At 46.3% G+C, this 25933-nt stretch overlaps 2 protein-coding genes across 2 annotated transcripts in view; one reads left to right on the forward strand and one right to left on the reverse strand.

Moving 5' to 3' along the window:
* LOC112240834 (growth hormone-regulated TBC protein 1-A) overlaps positions 1–5818 on the forward strand; it is a 19122-nt gene extending 13304 nt beyond the window's left edge. Inside the window, exons 5-8 of the mRNA XM_042316011.1 lie at positions 2761–2857; positions 3190–3362; positions 3971–4156; positions 4752–5818. Of these exons, the coding sequence (XP_042171945.1) occupies positions 2761–2857; positions 3190–3362; positions 3971–4156; positions 4752–4844 (549 nt within the window). The 3' untranslated portion in view covers positions 4845–5818. The remainder of the gene's footprint in view (positions 1–2760; positions 2858–3189; positions 3363–3970; positions 4157–4751) is intronic.
* Positions 5819–6669: 851 nt separating this feature from the next.
* On the reverse strand, positions 6670–25887 carry lamp1a (lysosomal associated membrane protein 1a). Its single transcript, XM_042316010.1, has 9 exons — positions 25576–25887; positions 17674–17792; positions 17297–17513; positions 13657–13818; positions 12974–13209; positions 12704–12829; positions 12441–12507; positions 12150–12317; positions 6670–8035 (listed from the first exon to the last, which is right to left on the reverse strand). Exons 1-9 carry the CDS (start codon positions 25625–25627, stop codon positions 7896–7898), a joined length of 1287 nt encoding a protein of 428 aa, XP_042171944.1. The 5' UTR covers positions 25628–25887; the 3' UTR covers positions 6670–7895.
* Between the last annotated feature and the right edge of the window lie 46 nt (positions 25888–25933).

Here is a 25933-nt window from a genome sequence, read left to right on the forward strand (position 1 = left end):
GAGTAGAGAAAAGGGAGAGAAAGAGAGAGAGGGGTAGAGAGAAAGAGGGGAGAGAAAGAGAGAGAGGGGTAAAGAGAGAGAGAAAGAGGGGTAGAGAGAAAGAGAGAGAAAGAGAAAGAGGGGTAGAGAGAAAGAGAGAGAAAGAGAAAGAGGGGTAGAGAGAAAGAGAGAGAGAAAGAGAGAGGGGTAGAGAGAAAGAGAGAGGGGTAGAGAGAGAGAGGGGGAGAGAAAGAGAGAGAGGGGTAGAGAGAAAGAGAGAGAGAGGGGTAGAGAAGAGAGAGGGGTAGAGAGAAAGAGAGAAAGAGGGGTAGAGAGAAAGAGGGGTAGAGAGAAAGAGAAAGAGGGGTAGAGAGAAAGAGAGAGAAAGAGGGGGAGAGAAGAGAGAGAGGGGTAGAGAGAAAAGAGAGAAAGAGGGGGAGAGAAAGAGAGAGGGGTAGAGAGAAAGAGAGAGGGGTAGAGAGAGAGAGGGGGAGAGAAAGAGGGGTAGAGAGAAAGAGGGGTAGAGAGAAAGAGGGGTAGAGAGAAAGAGGAGAAAGAGAAGAGAGAAAGGGGAGAGAAAGAGAGAGAGGGGTAGAGAGAAAGAGAGAGAAAGAGGGGGAGAGAAAGAGAGGGGTAGAGAGAAAGAGAGAGGGGTAGAGAGAGAGAGGGGGAGAGAGAGAGAAGAGAGAGAAAGAGGGGTAGAGAGAAAGAGAGAGAAAGAGAGAGAGGGGTAGAGAGAAAGAGAGAGAAAGAGGGGAGAGAGAGAGAGAGGGGTAGAGAGAAAGAGAGAGGGGAGAGAGAGAGAGGGGTAGAGAAAAAGAGAGGGGTAGAGAGAGAGAGAGGGGTAGAGAGAGAGAAGAGAGAGAGAGGGGTAGAGAGAGAGAGGGGTAGAGAGAAAGAGAGAGAGGGGTAGAGAGAAAGAGAGCGAGGGGTAGAGAGAAAGAGCGAGAGGGGTAGAGAGAAAGAGCGAAAGAGGGGGAGAGAGAAAGAGAGAGAGGGGTAGAGAGAAAGAGAGAAAGAGGGGTAGAGAGAGAGAAAGAGAGAAAGAGGGGTAGAGAGAAAGAGAGAGAGAAAGAGGGGGAGAGAAAGAGAGAGAGGGGTAGAGAGAAAGAGAGAGAGGGGTAGAGAGAAAGAGAGAGAGGGGTAGAGAGAAAGAGGGGTAGAGAGAAAGAGAGGGAGAGAGAAAGAGAGAGGGGTAGAGAGAAAGAGAGAGAGAGGGGTAGAGAGAAGAGAGAAAGAGAGGGGTAGAGAGAAAGAGAGAGAGGGGTAGAGAGAGAAGAGGGGAGAGAGAAAGAGAGAGGTAGAGAGAAGAGAGAGGGGTAGAGAGAAAGAGAGAGAGGGGTAGAGAGAAAGAGGGGGAGAGAAAGAGAAAGAGGGGAGAGAGAAAGAGAGAGGGGTAGAGAGAAAGAGAAAGAGGGGTAGAGAGAAAGAGAGAAAGAGGGGTAGAGAGAAAGAGAGAAAGAGGGGTAGAGAGAAAGAGAGAGGGGTAGAGAGAAAGAGAGAGGGGTAGAGAGAAAGAGAGAGAGGGGTAGAGAGAAAGAGAGAGAGGGGTAGAGAGAAAGAGAGAGAGGGGTAGAGAGAAAGAGAGAGAGGGGTAGAGAGAAAGAGAGAAAGAGGGGTAGAGAGAAAGAGAAAGAGAGAAAGGGTAGAGAGAAAAGAGAGAAAGAGGGGTAGAGAGAAAGAGAGAGAGGGGTAGAGAGAAAGAAGAGAGAAAGAGGGGTAGAGAGAAAGAGAGAGAGGGGTAGAGAGAAAGAGAGAGAGGGGTAGAGAGAAAGAGAGAGGGGTAGAGAAAGAGAGAGAGGGGTAGAGAGAAAGAGAGAGAGGGGTAGAGAGAAAGAGGGGGAGAGAAAGAGAAAGAGGGGGAGAGAAAGAGAGAGAGGGGTAGAGAGAGAGGGGTAGAGAGAAAGAGGGGTAGAGAGAAAGAGAGAGAGGGGTAGAGAAAGAGAGAGAGGGGGAGAGAAAGAGAGAGAGGGGTAGAGAGAAAGAGAGAGAGGGGTAGAGAGAGAGGGGTAGAGAGAAAGGGTAGAGAGAAAGAGAGAGAGGGGTAGAGAGAAAGAGAAAGAGGGGGAGAGAAAGAGAGAGAGGGGTAGAGAGAAGGGGTAGAGAGAAAGAGGGGTAGAGAGAAAGAGAGAGAGGGGTAGAGAAAGAGAGAGAGGGGGAGAGAAAGAGAGAGAGGGGTAGAGAAAGAGAAGGGTAGAGAGAAAGGGGTAGAGAGAAAGAGAGAGAGGGGTAGAGAGAAAGAGAGAGGGGTAGAGAGAAAGAGAGAGAGGTAGAGAGAAAGAGAGAAAGAGAGGGGTAGAGAGAAAGAGAGAGAGGGGTAGAGAGAAAGAGAGAGAGGGGTAGAGAGAAAGAGGGAGAGGGGAGAGAAAGAGGGAGAGGGGTAGAGAGAAAGAGAGAGAGGGGGAGAGAAAGAGAGAGAGGGGGAGAGAGAAAAGAGAGGGGTAGAGAGAAAGAGGGGTAGAGAGAAAGAGAGAGAGGGGTAGGGAGAAAGAGGGGTAGGGAGAAAGAGAGAGAGGGGTAGGGAGAAAGAGGGGTAGGGAGAAAGAGAGGGAGGGGAGAAAGATAGAGGGGAGAAAGAGAGATGAATTAGAATGTATTGGCAAGGGAGAGAGAGCGAGAGGGCTGTTGAATTAGAACGGGTTGTGCCCCTCACGAAGCTGTCAAGGAGAGGATGTCAACAACCTCCAGACAACAACACCTTAAACACAGTTATAACTATTAACAGTTTATTGTGGCTGAAATGTAATATTCATATGTATCTAATAACTGTCTTGTCTTCAGGGCATGAACTTCATCGCTGGGTACCTCATCATCATCACTAAAGACGAGGAGAAATCATTCTGGCTGATGGACGCTCTACTGGGCAGGATACTACCAGGTGTGTTTGTCTTCTCTCCCTGCCGTGGGTCTATGTATAACCCAGCGGAGGTCACATGGTCTTGAGCCTCGTTAAGACCCATGTCCCATCACACGGAGGGAGGGAGGGGGGTAATCCTATGATGTCACACAGGAAATGACATCACGCCCCCAGCTCACTACCTTGGCATAGTCGGGCTCCACTCTGACAAACAGGTGGATTTGATCTGAGATCACATTCGTCACTGAGTTCAGGGTGTGTGTGTGTGTGTTCCTTGACGACAGTAAAAAACAACAGTGTAATGAAAGGGACTGTTGATACTAAGTCGTGTGTCCTGTCTGTCTCCTGTCCAGACTACTACACCCCAGCTATGCTGGGTCTGAAGATGGACCAGGAGGTTTTAGGGGAGCTTGTGAGGACCAAAGCCCCAGTTGTGTGGCAGGCCATGGGGCAACACAACGTCATGTGGACCCTGGTGGTCTCCAGGTGGTTCATCTGTCTCTACATAGACGTCCTGCCTGTAGAGGTGAGGGGGGGGGACTTTGGACAAATCTTTGTTGTTGGAGTACTATTACTAAGTTGATGTAACTATTGAGCATTTAAACACCCAGTCAGGTTTGGGTCTGTTGTAGAAGGGCTATTAAATAATGTTTTATCAGTGCTGAGCTTTATCAGAGACTCAGCCCCACAACAGGACTGAATCAGGAAGGGAAGAGACAGTACAATGAAGAACCATCTTTACATATTTCATCACCATGCCTAGTGTCACTGTCTACCATCTCAGCTGGATGACCTGTCCTGCGGCCCATTAAAGCCCGACTGTCCTTCATCCCATTTGCCTAGTGTCCACTGTCCCATCTAAAGCTGGATGACTGTCCCGCAGCCCATTAAAGCCCGACTGTCCTGCCCATTTAAGCCCGACTGTCCTGCGGCCCATTAAAGCCCGACTGTCCTGCGGCCCATTAAAGCCCGACTGTCCTGCGGCCCATTAAAGCCCGACTGTCCTGCGGCCCATTAAAGCCCGACTGTCCTGCGGCCCATTAAAGCCCGACTGTCCTGCGGCCCATTAAAGCCCGACTGTCCTGCGGCCCATTAAGCCTGACTCTGGTCTCTCTCCTTGGTTCTCGTCCTCAGACGGTTCTGCGTATCTGGGACTGTCTGTTCTACGAGGGTTCTAAGATTCTGTTCCGTGTGGCTCTGACGTTGATAAGGAACCAGCAGGCTGAGGTCCAACAGGCCGGTTCCCTGCCTGACGTCTGTGACTGCTTCAAACACATGACCAGAGGCCCCGATGTAGAGGACTGCCACACCTTCATGCAGGTACACACACACACACCTTCATGCAGGTACACACACACACACACACACACACACTGAAATGAACGTGTGTGTGTGGATGTGTTTTAACTATTCTTGTGGGGAAGTCCAAACAAACACAAATTTGACAAACTGGGGACATTTTGTTAGTCCCCACGAGGGGAAATGCTATTTCTAGGGGGTTTAGGGTTAAGGTTAGATATTTCTAGGGGGGTTAGGGTTAGATATTTCCAGGGGGTTTAGGGTTAAGGTTAGATATTTCTAGGGGGTTAGGTTTAGATATTTCTAGGGGTTTAGGGTTAGGGTTAGATATTTCTAGGGGTTTAGGGTTAGGGTTAGATATTTCTGGGGGGTTAGGTTTAGATATTTTAGGGGGAGGTTTAGATATTTCTAGGGGGTTTAGGGTTAGGGTTAGATATTTCTAGGGGGTTTAGGGTTAGATATATGGGTTCCGGTTCGGGTAAATAGGATTTTGAGTGGGACTAAATTGTGTGTCCCCACAAGGTTAGCTGTACAAGACTGTGTGTGTGTGTGTGTGTGTGTGCGCCATAATGATCTCTGTTCATCCCTCTAATCCTTTGTCTTGCTGCTTTCCCAGAAAATCTTCACGGAACCCGGCAGCCTCTCCATGGCAACCATCACCAAGCTCCGGGAGACGTGTCGAGCACGCATCATCGCTGAGGAGTCCTGACCCCAATCCTCCTGACCTGTCAATCAAACACACTGCACATTCCGGGCTGGGTCCCAACACTCCTTAATGGTCTCCTCTCCTCGGATCCTATCCCTCACTGTTGGGACAGTGTCCTAGACTGTTTTGTACTCTTTAGCATGACTACCATGTAGCTATGTAGACTACTAGGGGTGAAAATAAGGTGTTACAAGTACCAGTAAATGTAATTAGTAACTATCCTGTGGGGGCACATCGTACAGGTTAAACATGAGCCTATCACAATAATTAACAACAAAGATGCCAATGAAACCTTTAGTCTATTACACTATTGTCATTACTGTATGAAAGTCACATGAAATAAAACATATTTAGCCAATGGACATGAAAACATAATATGCTCCAGTGCGGTGTGGTTTGGCAATAAGTGACATTTTGAAAAAGCAGAGATGATCGTCCGAGACGCGCCGTCTTAATGACGCGCGGACAGCAGTGGACGTTACCAGACTGATGTCGTCTTAATGACGCGCGGACAGCAGTGGACGTTACCAGACTGATGTCGTCTTAATGACGCGCGGACAGCAGTGGACGTTACCAGACTGATGTCGTCTTAATGACGCGCGGACAGCAGTGGACGTTACCAGACTGATGTCGTCTTAATGACGCGCGGACAGCAGTGGACGATACCAGACTGATGTCGTCTTAATGAGGGACGTCGCTGATCGTCTGAGACGCGCGGACAGCAGTGGACGTTACCAGACTGATGCCGTCTTAATGACGCGCGGACAGCAGTGGACGATACCAGACTGATGTCTTAATGACGCGCGGACAGCAGTGGACGATACCAGACTGATGCCGTCTTAATGACGCGCGGACAGCAGTGGACGATACCAGACTGATGCCGTCTTAATGACGCGCGGACAGCAGTGGACGATACCAGACTGATGCCGTCTTAATGACGCGCGGACAGCAGTGGACGATACCAGACTGATGTCGTCTTAATGACGCGCGGACAGCAGTGGACGATACCAGACTGATGTCGTCTTAATGAGGGACGTCGCTGCACTGTAGAGTGGCAGGAATTCAACATTAGTTTTCGTCCAGCGTTGGTGTTCATCTGCATTGCGGGAAACCAGCCCTGGACGTATTGGTTCATGTAGACCTGAATGAACACATGTAGCTAGATAATGTAGACCTGAATGTAGTTAGATGGAGTGTAATGTTAACTCACACCCTGCTAACTGAGGATTCCATTGTGTCCCCCAAATGGCACCTTATTCCCTACAAAAGTAGTGCACTATATAGGGAATAGGGCCCTAGTCTAAAGTAGTGCACTATATAGGGAATAGGGCTCTGGTCTAAAGTAGTGCACTATATAGGGAATAGGGCCCTGGTCTAAAGTAGTGCACTATATAGGGAATAGGGCTCTGGTCTAAAGTGGTGCACTATATAGGGAATAGGGCTCTGGTCTAAAGTAGTGCACTATATAGGGAATAGGGTGCCAATTGGGATGAGATTCATGTTGCTGACTGAAGCTCATCTTAACTGGAATAGACATTTATTTAAGAACAAGATTTGGATTTTATGACTTTGCACTTTTCTCCTCTGAGTGATGACATCACTGATGACGTTGGGAAGTAGACTTGAAGCGTTGTCGTACATGAATGATAGTGTCTGTTGTAGTGCACTATAAACTAGCCTGATTCTCTGTACACCAGACATGATTAAATAAACTACTGACTCTTCTCCCCCCCCAGTCTGTTCTTTCTGCTACTTTTGTAGTCCCTGTAAATCTCTAGTGCTGGGAACTACAAACCCCATCTATTCTCGATTCAGGAAGCAGAAGAAAGGTGTTTCAGATGTCTTTTATTGACCTTAGCAAGACGCATAATAGAAAAATGATCAAAACATTCTCTACAAAAATAAAAAGATCAACTCGCTACAATGGATGAACACAATCTCATGGGAGGAGAGGGGAGGAGCTAAACGATATTACACACCAGGTCAACACAATCTCATGGGAGGAGCTAAACGATATTACACACCAGTCCAACACATCCATCATGAAACAACCTTGTTCTGTTCCTCAGTCCGACAGCGTCCACAACCTTTTGTTATGAAACGCAGTAAAACCACAAAACACATAATCATCACCCCCCCCCCCACAAGGCCTTTCAAATGTTCCTGTGACCTACAACATAATCCGGTCAGTATTCCTGACCAGAGAGGAGGAGGTGTTAGACATTCAAGTTTCCCTTTGTGTTCCCCCACAGGAGTCTTCAGACCTCCCTAGGTGATGTCATAGAAAAGATGGCGGTCCTGAAGGAAAGGAGATGAGGAAGGAAGGGAAGCTTGTTGAGTCCATCACAAAACGTGCTTCTAGGAAAGACCCACTCTTCCATAAGAGTTGAATACTGTATCATTTAATATCGGATTAATTTACACAAAAAACTGCAATTGAAGAAGAAAAAAAAAATCTATAAATTCCGTTTAAAGTGAGAATCCACCCAAGTCAAACATGATATCAGAACTACAAGGGTATACTGAGCCAGCTGCAGTAGAGATGGGCTAGAGACAGAGAGACGAGGGGGAAGGTAGGTTGACCAGGCACTAGTCTGTTAGTAGAGATGGGCTAGAGACAGAGAGACGAGGGGGAAGGTAGGTTTGACCAGGCACTAGTCTGTTAGTAGGTAGCAGAGGATGAGTTGCTGTGAATAACAATACACAGACACACAGACACACAGACACACAGACAGACACACTGCAGAGAGGGCCTGGTTTGTACATGGTCCAGTCAGTCATTAGTAGCAGTGGTTGGTTGCTGTGAATAACACACACACAGACACAGACAGACAGACAGACACACTGCAGAGAGGGCCTGGTTTGTACATGGTCCAGTCAGTCATTAATAGCAGTGGTTGGCTGAGCGTCCGGCTCTCTGCAGTCTGCCTGAAAAGACTCCCTACATTGTGCACTAAGTTTGACCAGAATCCACATTGACCTCTGGTTAAAAGTAGTGCACTCTATAGGGAATAGGGTGCTGATTGATACACATAAGGTTGTGTGTCAGTGTTCTCAGATGGTCTGGTATCCAGCATGGCTCCTCTTCCTGCCGATGAGGTAAGCGATGAGAACGATGAGAACCAGGCCGGCCAGAGCAGCTCCCACGACGATGGGAATCAACATGCTGTCCTGATCCAACTGACACTCCTCCGCTAGAGGGAGGGAGAGGGGGGATGTGGAGGGAGAGGGGGGATGTGGAGGGAGAGGGGGATGTGGAGGGATGTGGAGGGGGATGTGGAGGGAGAGGGGGATGAGGGATGGAGTCTGGATGTGGAGGGAGAGGAGGGATGTGGAGGGGAGGAGGGATGTGGAGGGAGAGGAGGGGAAAAGGATGGGAGAGGAGGGATGCTGAGGGAAGCTCATCGTAACTGGAAGGGGGATTTATTTAAGGACAAGGGGGATTGTATGACTTTGCATAGGGGGATCTGGAGTGAGACATCACTGAGAGGGAGAGTAGGAGTGTGGACAGACACACTGAGGGAGAGGGCCTGGTTGTGGGAGGGAGATCATAGTCCAGGAGAGAGGGGGGATCATGAAAGGGAGGGAGATGGGGAGAGCAGTGGTAGTGGGGATTGCTGAGGGGGGGATGAAAGGAAGAGAGGGGGATGAAAGGAGAGGGGGATCATGGAGGGAGAGGACAGGATGACACACTGAAAGGAGAGAGGGAGAGGGGATACATGGTCCAGATCAGATCATAAGGGAGAGGAGGGGGATGTGGAGGGAGAGAAGGGACTTTGGAGGGAGAGGCTTCAAACATAAAGAGGGAAAGGAGGGATGTGAAGAGGGAGAGTGGGGGGATCATGAAGGGAGAGAAGGGACTTTTTTAACAAATGGACTGAAAGATTGGGGGGGATCAGGGACTTTCTGAGATCTGAAAGGGGGATCTCCTGAGATTGTAAATGACTAAGATGTAAATAGTGAGGGTAAGAATCCACATTGAGGGGGGTTAAAAGGAGTGGGGGATCATGAAGATAGAGGAGGGATAGGTGAGAGAGGGGGATGAAGGTGGGAGGAGTCAGTGTTCTGGAAGGGAGTATCCAGCATGGCTCAAGACCTGGGGCCGATGAGGGAAGGAGGGATGATGAGAACCAAGAGGGGGGATGTGGAGAGCAGGGATGTACAGCTGAGGGGGGAGACTCTGAGGGAGATCAGTCATATTGGATCTGGGAGGGGGATGTGGAGAAAGGAAAGGAGGGATGTGTTGAGGGAGGGGGGGAGAAGAAGGTGCCTGGAGATGGGCAATGAGGAGGAGAGGGGGATGGTTTGGGATGTGGAGGGAGAGGCACCATGTGGAGGGAGAGCAGCGGAGTGTGGAGGGAGAGGGGATGTGGAGGGAGAGGGGGATGAGGGATGTGGAGGGAGAGGCGGAGTGTGGAGGGAGAGGCGGAGTGTGGAGGGAGGGGGGATGTGGAGGGAGAGAAAGAAAAACAGATGTAACTCATGTGAGATTCATGTTGCTGACTGAAGCTCATCGTAACTGGAATAAACATTTATTTAAGAACAAGATTTGGATTTTATGACTTTGCACTTTTCTCCTCTGAGTGATGACATCACTGATGACGTTGGGAAGTAGACTTGAAGTGTTGTCGTACATGAATGATAGTGTCTGTTGTAGTGCACTAGAAACTAGCCTGATTCTCTGTACACCAGACATGATTAAATAAACTACTGAACTTCTAATCAAGGACACATTGACTAAGGGTAGAGAGAGAGAGAGAGGAGAGATGGATAGATCATATGGAAGAGAGATGGATAGATCATATGAAAGGAGAGAGGAGAGATGGATAGATCATATGAAAGGAGAGAGAGGAGAGCTGGATAGATCATATGAAATGGATAGATATGAAAGGAGAGATGGATAGATCATATGAAAGGAGAGAGGAGAGATGGATAGATCATATGAAAGGAGAGAGGAGAGATGGATAGATCATATGAAAGGAGAGAGGAGAGATGGATAGATCATATGAAAGGAGAGATGGATAGATCATATGAAAGGAGAGAGGAGAGATGGATAGATCATATGAAAGGAGAGAGGAGAGATCATAAGAGAGGAGAGATGGATAGATCATATGAAAGGAGAGAGGAGAGATGGATAGATCATATGAAAGGAGAGATGGATAAATCATATGAAAGGAGAGATGGATAGATCATATGAAAGGAGAGAGGAGAGATGGATAGATCATACAGTGCCTTGCGAAAGTATTCGGCCCCCTTGAACTTTGCGACCTTTTGCCACATTTCAGGCTTCAAACATAAAGATATAAAACTATTTTTTTGTGAAGAATCAACAACAAGTGGGACACAATCATGAAGTGGAACAACATTTATTGGATATTTCAAACTTTTTTAACAAATCAAAAACTGAAAAATTGGGCGTGCAAAATTATTCAGCCCCTTTACTTTCAGTGCAGCAAACTCTCTCCAGAAGTTCAGTGAGGATCTCTGAATGATCCAATGTTGACCTAAATGACTAATGATGATAAATAGAATCCACCTGTGTGTAATCAAGTCTCCGTATAAATGCACCTGCACAGTGATAGTCTCAAGGTCCGTTAAAAGCGCAGAGAGCATCATGAAGAACAAGGAACACACCAGGCAGGTCCGAGATACTGTTGTGAAGAAGTTTAAAGTCGGATTTGGATACAAAAAGATTTCCCAAGCTTTAAACATCCCAAGGAGCACTGTGCAAGCGATAATATTGAAATGGAAGGAGTATCAGACCACTGCAAATCTACCAAGACCTGGCCGTCCCTTTAAACTTTCAGCTCTTACAAGGAGAAGACTGATCAGAGATGCAGCCAAGAGGCCCATGATCACTCTGGATGAACTGCAGAGATCTACAGCTGAGGTGGGAGACTCTGTCCATAGGACAACAATCAGTCATATTGCACAAATCTGGCCTTTATGGAAGAGTGGCAAGAAGAAAGGCATTTCTTAAAGATATCCATAAAAAGTGTCGTTTAAAGTTTGCCACAAGCCACCTGGGAGACACACCAAACATGTGGAAGAAGGTGCTCTGGTCAGATGAAACCAAAATTGAACTTTTTGGCAACAATGCAAAACTTTATGTTTGGTGTAAAAGCAACACAGCTCATCACCCTGAACACACCATCCCCACTGTCAAACATGGTGGTGGCAGCATCATGGTTTGGGCCTGCTTTTCTTCAGCAGGGACAGGGAAGATGGTTAAAATTGATGGGAAGATGGATGGAGCCAAATACAGGACCATTCTGGAAGAAAATCTGATGGAGTCTGCAAAAGACCTGAGACTGGGACGGAGATTTGTCTTCCAACAAGACAATGATCCAAAACATAAAGCAAAATCTACAATGGAATGGTTCAAAAATAAACATATCCAGGTGTTAGAATGGCCAAGTCAAAGTTCAGACCTGAATCCAATTGAGAATCTGTGGAGGGAACTGAAAACTGCTGTTCACAAATGCTCTCCATCCAACCTCACTGAGCTCGAGCTGTTTTGCAAGGAGGAATGGGAAAAAATTTCAGTCTCTCGATGTGCAAAACTGATAGAGACATACCCCAAGCGACTTACAGCTGTAATCGCAGCAAAAGGTGGCGCTACAAAGTATTAACTTAAGGGGGCTGAATAATTTTGCACGCCCAATTTTTCAGTTTTTGATTTGTTAAAAAAGTTTGAAATATCCAATAAATGTCGTTCCACTTCATGATTGTGTCCCACTTGTTGTTCATTCTTCCAAAAAAAAAATACAGTTTTATATCTTTATGTTTGAAGCCTGAAATGTGGCAAAATAGTCAAAAGCACTGTCGCAAAGTTCAAGGGGGAGAATATCATATGAAAGGAGAGAGAGGAGAGATGGATAGATCATAGGCACTGTATGAAAGGGAGAGAGAGGAGAGATGGATAGATCATATGAAAGGAGAGAGAGGAGAGATGGATAGATCATATGAAAGGAGAGAGAGGAGAGATGGATAGATCATATGAAAGGGAGAGAGGAGAGATGGATAGATCATATGAAAGGAGAGAGAGGAGAGATGGATAGATCATATGAAAGGAGAGAGAGGAGATGGATAGATCATATGAAAGGAGAGAGAGGAGAGATGGATAGATCATATGAAAGGAGAGAGAGGAGATGGATAGATCATATGAAAGGAGAGAGAGAGAGATGGATAGATCATATGAAAGGAGAGAGAGGAGAGATGGATAGATCATATGAAAGGAGAGGAGAGATGGATAGATCATATGAAAGGGTAGAGAGGGAGAACGCTAGATTAGATCATATCCGGTACCTTGTGCAAACTGTCCTCTGGTGATGCCGAAGGGCTGGACCTGCAGGTGGAAGGTGTTGAGGGAGAAGTTCTGGTCTACAGCCAGAGTCTGTTCTGAACTACACATGTAGCTACGCCCCAGGGAGCCACGCAGGTAGTCCAGACTACTGTTACTGGTGTTGAACGGGGCTGGAGGGAGGGAGAGGGAGAGAGAGAGAGGAAGAGTAGAGGTAGAGGTGAACAGAGATCAGTGTAACATACTGGTACTGTTTGGTCTTTATGGACACTATTGATAACAGAGGAAACACTAACCTGTCATATCAGACCAAGCTGCTACCACAGACAGACCAGTCAGGTGGTACCTGTTAGACGTGGTGTTCTGGAAAGACAAGAAACAACATCAGCCACAGAGGAGAGGAGAGAGAATTGACAGACAGACAGAGACTGATAACCAGTCAAGCAGACAGGTAAACAGACAGGGAGACAGACAGACTGATAACCAGACAGGCAGGGAGGCAGACAGACAAAAGTGTAAAAGACTGACAGACAGGTAAACGGTAGAGTGATGATGTCACCAGAGTAAACAGGAAGCTGAGGTTGGTGGCACTGCCCTGTGTCAGCACCAGGGTGGCGCTGGTGGGGTCACATGATCCTGAGCTGGTCGTCTGATTGGGCTGCAGGTTTACTACTTCCTGGATAGTCTGTCAATGAGGAGGAGAGGGATAGTTTATTGTGTGTTACTGGGACAGTGTGTGTGTGTGTGTGTGTGTGTGTGTGTGTGTGTGTGTGTGTGTGTGTGTGTGTGTGTGTGTGTGTGTGTGTGCACATATGAGTGTGTGGGTTACCTTATTCTGTGAGGCAGAGAAGTGGGAGATGTTGAGCTGCAGTGCCATGCGGGCCAGCAGACAGACGGTCCCGTTGCTATTGGAGACAGAGTAGCTGCCCTGGTTAGGGGTTCCAGGGGGTGGGGACAGGGGCTGGGGGCTGCTGTGGTGGTGGAGGGGGTGGAGGCGGGGCTGTGGTGGTGGAGGGGATGGAGGCGGGGCTGTGGTGAAGCTCTGGTCAGCAGTACACACACTCTCTGGGAAGAACAGAACAGACGGTTCAGACCAGCTTTCACACAACACAGGTCAATACCCTCAGACTGTTCAGACCAGCTATCACACAACACGGGTCAATACCCTCAGACTGTTCAGACCAGCTATCACACAACACGGGTCAATACCCTCAGACTGTTCAGACCAGCTATCACACAACACGGGTCAATACCCTCAGACTGTTCAGACCAGCTATCACACAACACGGGTCAATACCCTCAGACTGTTCATTTAAACACAATAAGTTAATTGGTCAAAGTCAAACATGTAAAGGAACAACCAAAGTGTTGATAGTCAGTAAAGAGTTGTTAATGGTTGATGGTCAGTGGTGGACAATAAGTGTGCGTCCCAAATTAGCCCTGGTCCAAAGTAGTGCACTATCTAGAGAAAGGGTGAGATTGGGGGCTCAGCCCAGGTGTTGGTGGCTGTACCGTTGGGGCTCAGATCGTCTCCCGTCATGTAGGCCTCCATCGTGACGTTTGAGAAGGTGACGGTGGCTCCTGCCACAATGACAGGTGAGGCGCTGATACATCTGTAGGTGGTGTTGACCCTAGCAACCATCCCTACAGAGGTCGTCTCCACAGTTACCACATCTGTCGAAAAACAGACAAGACACATTGGTCAGAAATCAAATAATAATCCATTCTGTGTGTGAAGCATGACTCCATGTGTTAGTATGTGTGTGTGTGTGTGTGTGTGTGTGTGTGTGTGTGTGTGTGAAGCATGTGACTCCAAAGTGTGTGTGTAGTTGTGTTGATGTGTGTGTGTGTGTGTTAGTGTGTGTGTGTGTGAAGCATGACTCTGTGTGTGTGTGTGTAGTAGCATGTGTGTGTGTAGCATGTGTGTGTGTGTGTGTGTGTGTGTGTGTGTGTGTGTGTGTGTGAAGCATGATGTGTCTGTGTGTTACATGTGTGTGTGTGTAATATGTGTGTGTGAAGCATGACTCTGTGTGTTAGTATGTGTGTGTGTGTGTGTGTGTGTGTGTGTGTGTGTGAAGCATGTATGTGTGTGTGTGTGTGTGTGTGTGTGTGTGTGTGTGTGTGTGTGTGTGAAGCATGACTCTGTGTGTTGTGTATGTGTGTGAAGCATGACTCTGTGTGTTAGTATGTGTGTGTGTGTGTGTGAAGCATGACTCTGTGTGTTAGTATGTGTGTGTGAAGCATGACTCTGTGTGTTAGTGTGTGTGTGTGTGTGAAGCATGACTCTGTGTGTAGTGTGTGTGTGTGTGTGAAGCATGACTCTGTGTGTTAGTATGTGTGTGTGTGAAGCATGACTCTGTGTTAGTGTGTGTGTGTGTGTGTGAAGCATGACTCTGTGTGTGTTGTGTGTGAAGCATGACTGTGTGTGTTGTGTGTGTGTGTGTGTGTGTGTGTGTGTGTGTGTGTGTGTGTGTGAAGCATGACTCTGTGTGTTAGTGTGTGTGTGTGTGTGTGAAGCATGACTCTGTGTGTTAGTATGTGTGTGTTAGTATGTGTGTGTATGTATGTATACAGTGGGGCAAAAAAGTATTTAGTCAGCCACCAATTGTGCAAGTTCTCCCACTTAAAAAGATGAGAGAGGCCTGTAATTTTCATCATAGGTACACTTCAACCATGACAGACAAAATGAGAAAAAAAATCCAGAAAATCACATTGTAGGATTTTTAATGAATTAATCTGCATATTATGGTGGAAAATAAGTATTTGGTCACCTACAAACAAGCAAGATTCCTGGCTCTCACAGACCTGTAACTTCTTCTTTAAGAGGATCCTCTGTCCTCCACTCGTTACCTGTATTAATGGCACCTGTTTGAACTTGTTATCAGTATAAAAGACACCTGTCCACAACCTCAAACAGTCACACTCCAAACTCCACTATGGCCAAGACCAAAGAGCTGTCAAAGGACACCAGAAACAAAATTGTAGACCTGCACCAGGCTGGGAAGACTGAATCTGCAATAGGTAAGCAGCTTGGTTTGAAGAAATCAACTGTGAGAGCAATTATTGGGAAATGGAAGACATTCAAGACCACTGATAATCTCCCTCGATCTGGGGCTCCACGCAAGATCTCACCCCGTGGGGTCAAAATGATCACAAGAACAGTGAGCAAAAATCCCAGAACCACACGGGGGGGACCTAGTGAATGACCTGCAGAGAGCTGGGACCAAAGTAACAAAGCCTACCATCAGTAATACACTACGCCGCTAGGGACTCAAATCCTGCAGTGCCAGACATATCCCCCTGCTTAAGCCAGTACATGTCCAGGCCCGTCTGAAGTTTGCTAGAGAGCATTTGGATGATCCAGAAGAAGATTGGGAGAATGTCATATGGTCAGATGAAACCAAAATCTAATTTTTTGGTAAAAACTCAACTCGCCGTGTTTGGAGGACAAAGAATGCTGAGTTGCATCCAAAGAACACCATACCTACTGTGAAGCATGGGGGTGGAAAAATCATGCTTTGGGGCTGTTTTTCTGCAAAGGGACCAGGACGACTGACCCGTGTAAAGGAAAGAATGAATGGGGCCATGTATCTGCCCCAACCTTGCCATCAGCAAGGGCATTGAAGATGAAACGTGGCTGGGTCTTTCAGCATGACAATGATCCCAAACACACCGCCAAGGCAACGAAGGAGTGGCTTCGTAAGAAGCATTTCAAGGTCCTGGAGTGGCCTAGCCAGTCTCCAGATCTCAACCCCATAGAAAATCTTTGGAGGGAGTTGAAAGTCCATGTTGCCCAGCAACAGCCCCAAAACATCACTGCTCTAGAGGAGATCTGCATGGAGGAATGGGCCAAAATACCAGCAACAGTGTGTGAAAACCTTGTGAAGACTTACAGAAAACGCTTGACCTCTGTCATTGCCAACAAAGGGTATATAAAAGTATTGAGATAAACTTTTGTTATTGACCAAATACTTATTTTCCACCATAATTTGCAAATAAATTCATTACAAATCCTACAATGTTATTTTCTGGATTTTTTTCCCTCATTTTGTCTGTCATAGTTGAAGTGTACCTATGATTAAAATTACAGGCCTCTCTCATCTTTTTAAGTGGGAGAACTTGCACAATTGGTGGCTGACTAAATATTTTTTTTGCCCCACTGTATGTGTGTGTGAAGCGTGCCTCCATGTGTTGTGTGTGTGTTAGGGAGGACGTGAGGCAGGCAGTGTGTGTGTGTGTGTGTGTGTGTGTGTGTGTGTGTGTGTGTGTGTGAAGCGTGACTCTGTGTGTTAGTATGTGTGTGTGTGTGTGTGTGTGTGTGTGAAGAGTGACTCCGTGTATTAGTATGTGTGTGTGTGTGTGTGTGTGTGAAGAGTGACTCCGTGTGTTAGTATGCGTGTGTGTGTGTGTGTGTGTGTGTGTGTGAAGAGTGTCCGTGTGTGTGTGTGTGTGTGTGTGTGTGTGTGTGTGTGTGAGTGTGTGTGTGTTAGGGAGGACGTGTGCAGTGTGTGTGTATGTGTGTGTGTGTGTGTGTGTGTGTGTGTGTGTGTGTGTGTGTGTGTGTGTGTGTTAGGGAGGACGTGAGGCAGGCAGTATGTATGTATGTATGTATGTATGTATGTGTGTGAAGCGTGACTCCCTGTGTTAGTATGTGTGTGTGTGTGTGTGTGAAGAGTGACTCCGTGTGTTAGTGTGTGTGTGTGTGTGTGTGTGTGTGTGAAGAGTGACTCCGTGTGTTAGTATGTGTGTGTGTGTGTGTGTGTGTGTGTGTGTGTGTGTGTGTGTGAAGATGTGTGTGTTGTGACTGTGTGTGTGTGTGTGTGTGTGTGTGTGTGTGTGTGTGTGTTAGGAAGAGTGACTCAGTATGTGTGTATGTATGTGTGTGAAGCGTGACTCCCTGTGTTGTGTGTGTGTGTGTGTGTGTGAAGAGTGTGTCCGTGTGTGAAGAGTGTGTGTGTGTGTGTGTGTAGGGAGGACGTGAGGCAGGCAGTATGTGTATGTATGTATGTGTGTGTGTATGTGTGTGTGTGTGTGTGTGTGTGTGTGTGTGTGAAGAGTGACTCCGTGTGTTAGTATGTGTGTGTGTGTGTGTGTGTATGTGTGAAGAGTGACTCCGTGTGTTAGTATGTGTGTGTGTGTGTCTCTTTCTCACCAGTGCCGTTGGCCTCTGGGAAGGTAGAGACGTCACTGAGGTTGTACTGCAGGGTAAGGTTAGCGACGCTGTACAGACTGACATTGGATGAGAAGCTGAGGCCCAGGGCGTGGCCATCCCCGAACAACGCCACGAGCGAGGGGGAGCGGCCGTCACCCCCACACGAGCTGGCCACACCCACCACCGCCGAACCTGGGAGGGGCACCATCACCGTACGCTGGAGGGAAGAAGAAGTTTGTACATTTAAAAACATGTTCAGGATAGAATCGTTGGCCCAAACTCACACACACAATGGTCTTGGGAAGAGAGACTTATGTTCAGGACATTATCAAAAGTGTTTCTCTAAGCCGGAGAGGATTGTGGGGGATGTAGTTTACCGTGCCATTGGCTGTGTCATAGGTGATGGAGAAAGAGGCGGAGAGTTCGGCTTTTATACAGGTGGAGTTTCCCTCGGTCACCTTCAGAGTGACCTGAGACTGGACTACAGTCACACAACCTGGGAGAGACATCATCATCATTATCATCATCATCACTATAACCCTGACTGACTGGACTACAGTCACACGACCTGGGGAGAGACATCATCATCATTATCATCATCATCACTATAACCCTGACTGACTGGACTACAGTCACACGACCTGGGAGAGACATCATCATCATCATCATCATTACCACTATAACCCTGACTGACTGGACTACAGTCACACAACCTGGGAGAGACATCATCATCATCATCATCACCACTATAACCCTGACTGACTGGACTACAGTTACACAACCTGGGAGAGACATCACCACCATCATCATCATCACCACCACTATAACCCTGACTGACTGGACTACACACAACCATCATCATCATCACCACCACTATAACCCTGACTGACTGGACTACAGTTACACAACCTGGGAGAGACATCACCACCATCATCATCATCACCACCACTATAACCCTGACTGACTGGACTACAGTCACACAACCTGGGAGAGACATCATCATCATCTTCATCACCACTATAACCCTGACTGACTGGACTACAGTCACACAACCTGGGAGAGACATCATCATCATCACCATCATCATCACTTGAGCACCAACCTGAGTCGTATTATCAAAGACAGTACAGCATGACGATAGGCAGAAACTGCTTCTCCAATAGAAACCCATGATCACGCTTCTAAGTGCTATCAAGCTCATGCGCAGAAACACGTTATCTGTTCTAACGGTTGTCTCGTACCAAACTGCACATGTGCATGCCGTCAAATCAAAACCCTGCTTTAATATGAAGTTGTTTTTGAGGAAAATAAAACGTTTTTTCTATCTCATGAGGTTGGAGTGTTGTGGATTATTCCATGTTTAAGGCCCAGTTCACTATCAAACTCACTATCACAGTGGCAAAGTGTTTCTCCAAAATGGCCGCCAAGTCACCTGACAAGTCACCTGACCGCTCAACTGACACATCAGATGGTCACCAGCTGACCATATTAAAGATGGCCACCATACACACACTACACCAGACATTGTTTGGTAGCCATCAGAGAACTCTCCAGTATGCCTTCATGACTAAGTGAGTGTTATCTGTGTCCTGTGCTATATTAAGGTCATACTGTTAATAGATTGTAGAACCCATGTTGTTTGATAATGTTAACTAGTAGACTTTAGCATACGGTTTGCTAGGGCCCATTCAGGTATGTATTGACCCAAGGACCACGTTGTGGTTCACATTATGCTACTTATGGTCCTTTATGTTTAGTGTTTATGTATATATATTTATGAGATGAGACAGGGACTCAGGTCACATATCAATCTAGATAGACAGATAAGTGATGTCACAGCCTGAACACACGTCTACAACATGATCCAGAACCCTCGCGTCTACAACATGATCCAGAACCCTCGCGTCTACAACATGATCCAGAACCCTCGCGTCTACAACATGATCCAGAACCCTCGCGTCTACAACATGATCCAGAACCCTCGCGTCTACAACATGATCCAGAACCCTCGCGTCTACAACATGATCCAGAACCCTCGCGTCTACAACATGATCCAGAACCCTCGCGTCTACAACATGATCCAGAACCCTCGCGTCTACAACATGATCCAGAACCCTCGCGTCTACAACATGATCCAGAACCCTCGCGTCTACAACATGATCCAGAACCCTCGCGTCTACAACATGATCCAGAACCCTCGCGTCTACAACATGATCCAGAACCCTCGCGTCTACAACATGATCCAGAACCCTCGCGTCTACAACATGATCCAGAACCCTCGCGTCTACAACATGATCCAGAACCCTCGCGTCTACAACATGATCCAGAACCCTCGCGTCTACAACATGATCCAGAACCCTCGCGTCTACAACATGATCCAGAACCCTCAGCGTCTACAACATGATCCAGAACCCTCGCGTCTACAACATGATCCAGAACCCTCGCGTCTACAACATGATCCAGAACCCTCGCGTCTACAACATGATCCAGAACCCTCGCGTCTACAACATGACCCAGAACCCTCGCGTCTACAACATGATCCAGAACCCTCGCGTCTACAACATGATCCAGAACCCTCGCGTCTACAACATGATCCAGAACCCTCGCGTCTACAACATGATCCAGAACCCTCGCGTCTACAACATGATCCAGAACCCTCGCGTCTACAACATGATCCAGAACCCTCGCGTCTACTACATGACCCAGAACCCTCACGTCTACTACATGATCCAGAACCCTCACGTCTACAACATGATCCAGAACCCTCGCGTCTACAACATGATGCCAGAACCCTCACGTCCACAGCTGAGAAGCATCGTCATCTGTCCGTACGACCAGAATAAGTTCTAGCAGTTCAGTTCCAAGCATGAGAGGAGTTCTAGAATGTTTCCCGTGATGATGTAACGACAGTGCAGATGTAAAACTGTCAGGTCCTTCCCTCCTCCTTCACATGTACCATTACCAAACCCCCTGTATTACCAACCCTCTAGTCTGGCACACAGCCTACTACAGACTATTAATACCTGCTCTGTGTTCCAAATGGCACACCCTATATAGGGCACTATTCAGACTCATTTACACCTGCTGGCTACCACAACGGACACAGAGGTCGAGGGGTTAAATATGTGTCTACCGACATGCTGTTAAAGGTCAGGTTATTAGTGTGTGGCTAAGGAGTGCCTGACCAGAGGGCGTGCCTCAATAGTCTAGACTGGCTTCCTTTCTCTCCTCGGAGGATCAATTCATCCAAATCAGCACTTGTGTTCAGACAGAATGAATGTCAGATGAACTAAGAGTCCATTCTAAATGACACCCTATTCCCTATATAGTGCACTACTTTTGACCAGGACTATTTTTGAGCAGCCCTATAGGCCCTGGTTAAAGGTAGTGCTTTACGTTAGGAATAGGGTGCCACTTAAGACGCACCCTGTCAATCTAAGATGAGGTCATCAGCTTCCAGAGCAGGGAGCCTGACGAGGCCTGATGCTGGCTCTGGTTTCATTAATTACTGGAATTGATTTGGCCAAGTGCATCTGCCTCTCTCTGTTCAGTGCGCTTTCTGCTTATGCAGTGGTCTCTGCTCAGTTTGGCAGCTGCGCGACTGAGAGGGAGAAGCCTGTGTGCTTCGCGATTTACCGGATCTTTTTTTTTCTGCAGTTTTAATTGAAGATCACTCCGCGACCAACACGACGCAGCGCTGTAGTTCCGCAGCAGGTGATGCGCGGTCAGCCAATTAGTTGGTATTCTCACTCGCCAGCTGTCATCAAATGTAGTCAAACTAGCCATAAATTCTGACTGAGCTCAATTCTCATGAAACACATATACAGCGATGAGTTTCTCTCTCTTTCATACAAACTTATAACGAGGAGCACCCACAATGTCTTTTGTGTGTGGAAGTGCTTAGTAATGAGTCTCGCATAAGGAACAAATTAATAAAACGACATGTCCTGAGCAAACATCCACAGCATGATGGTAAACCCAGGGAGTTATTTCAGAGAAGGGCTGAATGCTTCAGGAAACATCGCTTCGACAGTGGAAAAGTAAGTCAGCTAGCAAGGCATTGTTGTCATTTTATAACAGAAATAAGGGAGTACTAACTAACTCTCATAGTAGTAGATGTGAGTTTCTCTTTCAAACAATCCCCTGGCCTTGTACACTGCTAATTGCTAACATTCGCCAAAGCAAGTTAGCTAGCTACTGATAGTGCAACCCTAAGTAACAGTGAAGATGAAGACAAGTCATCATTTTTATTCTTTACTGGAATAAACTGATTGAAGCAAGACGTTGTTTGAGGCAAACCCACACACAGTTCTGGGTTGCTCATCTACAGCAGGAAGCGGTCTCCTGCCTGACTGAGAAAGCAGTAGATGTTCTGGTCCTGTTTGGCACCACATACTGATGTGAGTCAGGGTTCTCAACTCTGGTGTACTTAAAAAACAAGGACAGATAAAGTTTCAAGGCTGAGAATGACCTCAGTGTTACACGGTCTAAAAACAGAGCCCAGAATAGACATGTTGCTGTTAAAATACAATACATATTTTATATTCTGAACTGGAATAAACTGATTGATCACATCACACAGATATAGACTAGAAAAGGACTGCGTGTGTGTTTTCTGGTCTACATCTGTGTGATGTGATCAATCAATCTGTTTATTCCAGTTCAGAATATAACATGACTTGAATTTTAACAGCAACAGTTCCAACCTAGACTTTCTATCAACAATAATTTTTACAGTAAGATGTACCGTATGCCTGATCATTTGTACAGTAAGATGTACCGTAGGCCTGATCCTTTTTACAGTAAGATGTACCGTAGGCCTGATTCTTTTTACAGTAAGATGTACCGTAGGCCTGATTCTTTTTACAGTAAGATGTACCGTAGGCCTGATCTTTTTACAGTAAGATGTACCGTAGGCCTGATCCTTTGTACAGTAAGATGTACCGTAGGCCTGATCCTTTTTACAGTAAGATGTACCGTAGGCCTGATCCTTTTTTACAGTAAGATGTACCGTATGCCTGATCCTTTTTTACAGTAAGATGTACCGTAGGCCTGATCCTTTTTACAGTAAGATGTACCGTAGGCCTGATCCTTTTTACAGTAATATGTACCGTAGGCCTGATCCTTTTTACAGTAAGATGTACCGTAGGCCTGATCCTTTTTACAGTAAGATGTACCGTAGGCCTGATCCTTTTTACAGTAAGATGTACCGTAGGCCTGATCCTTTTTACAGTAAGATGTACCGTAGGCCTGATCCTTTTACAGTAAGATGTACCGTAGGCCTGATCCTTTTACAGTAAGATGTACCGTAGGCCTGATCCTTTTACAGTAAGATGTACCGTAGGCCTGATCCTTTTTACAGTAAGATGTACCGTAGGCCTGATCCTTTTACAGTAAGATGTACCGTAGGCCTGATCCTTTGTACAGTAGACAGATGTACCGTAGGCCTGATCCTTTGTACAGTAAGATGTACCGTAGGCCTGATCCTTTGTACAGTAAGATGTACCGTAGGCCTGATCCTTTTTACAGTAAGATGTACCGTAGGCCTGATCCTTTTTACAGTAAGATGTACCGTAGGCCTGATCCTTTTTACAGTAAGATGTACCGTAGGCCTGATCCTTTGTACAGTAAGATGTACCGTAGGCCTGATCCTTTGTACAGTAAGATGTACCGTAGGCCTGATCCTTTTTACAGTAAGATGTACCGTAGGCCTGATCCTTTGTACAGTAAGATGTACCGTAGGCCTGATCCTTTGTACAGTAAGATGTACCGTAGGCCTGATCCTTTGTACAGTAAGATGTACCGTAGGCCTGATCCTTTGTACAGTAAGATGTACCGTAGGCCTGATCCTTTGTACAGTAAGATGTACCGTAGGCCTGATCCTTTGTACAGTAAGATGTACCGTAGGCCTGATCCTTTGTACAGTAAGATGTACCGTAGGCCTGATCTTTTGTACAGTAAGATGTACCGTAGGCCTGATCCTTTTTACAGTAAGATGTACCGTAGGCCTGATCCTTTTACAGTAAGATGTACCGTAGGCCTGATCCTTTTACAGTAAGATGTACCGTAGGCCTGATTCTTTTTACAGTAAGATGTACCGTAGGCCTGATCCTTTTACAGTAAGATGTACCGTAGGCCTGATCCTTTTACAGTAAGATGTACCGTAGGCCTGATCCTTTTACAGTAAGATGTACCGTAGGCCTGATCCTTTTTACAGTAAGATGTACCGTAGGCCTGATCCTTTTACAGTAAGATGTACCGTAGGCCTGATCCTTTTTACAGTAAGATGTACCGTAGGCCTGATCCTTTTACAGTAAGATGTACCGTAGGCCTGATCTTTTACAGTAAGATGTACCGTAGGCCTGATCTTTTTACAGTAAGGCCTGATCCTTGTACCGTAGGCCTGATCTTTTTACAGTAAGATGTACCGTAGGCCTGATCCTTTTACAGTAGGCCTGATCCTTTTACAGTAATATGTACCGTAGGCCTGATCCTTTTACAGTAAGATGTACCGTAGGCCTGATCCTTTTACAGTAATATGTACCGTAGGCCTGATCCTTTTTACAGTAAGATGTACCGTAGGCCTGATCCTTTTTACAGTAAGATGTACCGTAGGCCTGATCCTTTTACAGTAAGATGTACCGTAGGCCTGATCCTTTTTACAGTAAGATGTACCGTAGGCCTGATCCTTTTACAGTAAGATGTACCGTAGGCCTGATCCTTTTACAGTAATATGTACCGTAGGCCTGATCCTTTTACAGTACGTAGGCCTGATCCTTTTACAGTAAGATGTACCGTAGGCCTGATCCTTTTACAGTAAGATGTACCGTAGGCCTGATCCTTTTTACAGTAAGATGTACCGTAGGCCTGATCCTTTTTACAGTAAGATGTACCGTAGGCCTGATCCTTTTACAGTAAGATGTACCGTAGGCCTGATCCTTTTTCACAGTAAGATGTACCGTAGGCCTGATCCTTTTTCATCTTCATCTGTACTGTTACTTAGGGTTGCACTATCAAAAAGCCTGTCTGTTCTGCATCTGTGTGATGTGATCAATCAGTTTGTTCCAGTTCAGAATGAAAATTATTTATTGAATTTTAACAGCAACAGTTCCAACCTAGACAGATGTGTTTTAATGGTGTTTGTCTATATTGCATTTGTTTTAGGTATAATGGCAATGAAATATACCGATATTTATGTATAGTTGCATATTTTCCTAAGCTTGGGTCCCAGGAAAACATAATTTAGTGGGTTATTAATTTCCATTAACTATCTGGCCTGGTTGAGAGCAGAGAGCAACAGGCCCTGCTGTGCCTCATGCACCAGTGTGATGATGACTCAGGGAGTTTTACCCCAGTAGTTGAACATGACTCTGCCTGCCTCACGTCCTCCCTAACACACACACACACACACACACACACACACACACACACACACACACAAAGAGATAGCAAAACAGACAACACTGAAACAAAGAGCAACCACACTATAACACTGTTTCCACGGCAGTAGAGAGAAGACGTGTGACTCAACACTGTAATCACAGGTTGATTACAGTTCTTATGTAGGCCTGGATCTTATCACTATTAAATACAAAATAAAGGCAAGGGACAATGTTTCAAATGTCAATGAACCTGTGACCTTTGACCTGGCCTGTGAATAGCAGCACAGCACACAAACTTTCCACAAAACAGTAGAAAAAAATCCAGACCACAACTACATTAGGCCTATAGCTTATAGTCGGTTGACTTGACAGTGCTGTGACAACACATCTGTGTGCTTGTGTCTCTCAGTATGAGCGGCCAGCTAATGGTCGGTCATAGAGGCTCCAGTGTTTCAACACACAAAGCACCTCTACGGTCACGTGAAGCGTTCCCGGAACAATGGGTTGACAGAGAGACAGACGCGCTGTTGATTTTAGGAAAACAAACTGCCCGTTTGTCTGTTCCCATTTGATTCACTTGACCTTCTACTGTCTGTCACACAACATGTCCTGGACATCATGACGAAATCAACATTTTGTGTACAAATACGACAGAGAGAAAAAAATAAACATTACACCGCAACGTCCATAAATAAAACGTATATCCAAAAACATAAAAGAATATGCTTTATGTCATAGGCCCCTATAGAATTATTTATGTCTAACTTCCTTATGCCGAATTAACAAATCACCATACTACACGATAATATAACACCAGCGGAGATTATGACGTCGTTTCATTTCCCCCTCCGTCTCAGTAACAGTCCTCGATCGACCACCACTATAATAAACACTTACCAAGAATCGCAAGGCAGGCGATCCCGACAAGGAATGGACATGTTCGAGTCATGTTTCAAGTCCAGAGTTCAGTTTAACGGATAGCACACACCGCTTGTCCAAAGCAGCTGTCCAGGCAGTGCAACAACAACAACCCCGAAAAGTAAAGATCGACCTTCCTTTTCCTGTTATTTTGTCCCCTTTTATATGGCGGTTGGTTATTTAATATTTTTTCATATTATTGGTCCTGTTTTCGGAGCAGGTTGCAGAAGTCGGACAGTATCGCTCCCTTTCATGTCCTTAATACCAGGAGGGAACGTCCAGTCACGTGAACCAAGCTTTAGAACCACCCAGCACCGTCACGTGAGGCAGCCAGCGA

Source organism: Oncorhynchus tshawytscha, unplaced genomic scaffold (assembly GCF_018296145.1).
Source record: "Oncorhynchus tshawytscha isolate Ot180627B unplaced genomic scaffold, Otsh_v2.0 Un_contig_6491_pilon_pilon, whole genome shotgun sequence".
Taxonomy (NCBI): Eukaryota; Metazoa; Chordata; class Actinopteri; order Salmoniformes; family Salmonidae; genus Oncorhynchus; species Oncorhynchus tshawytscha.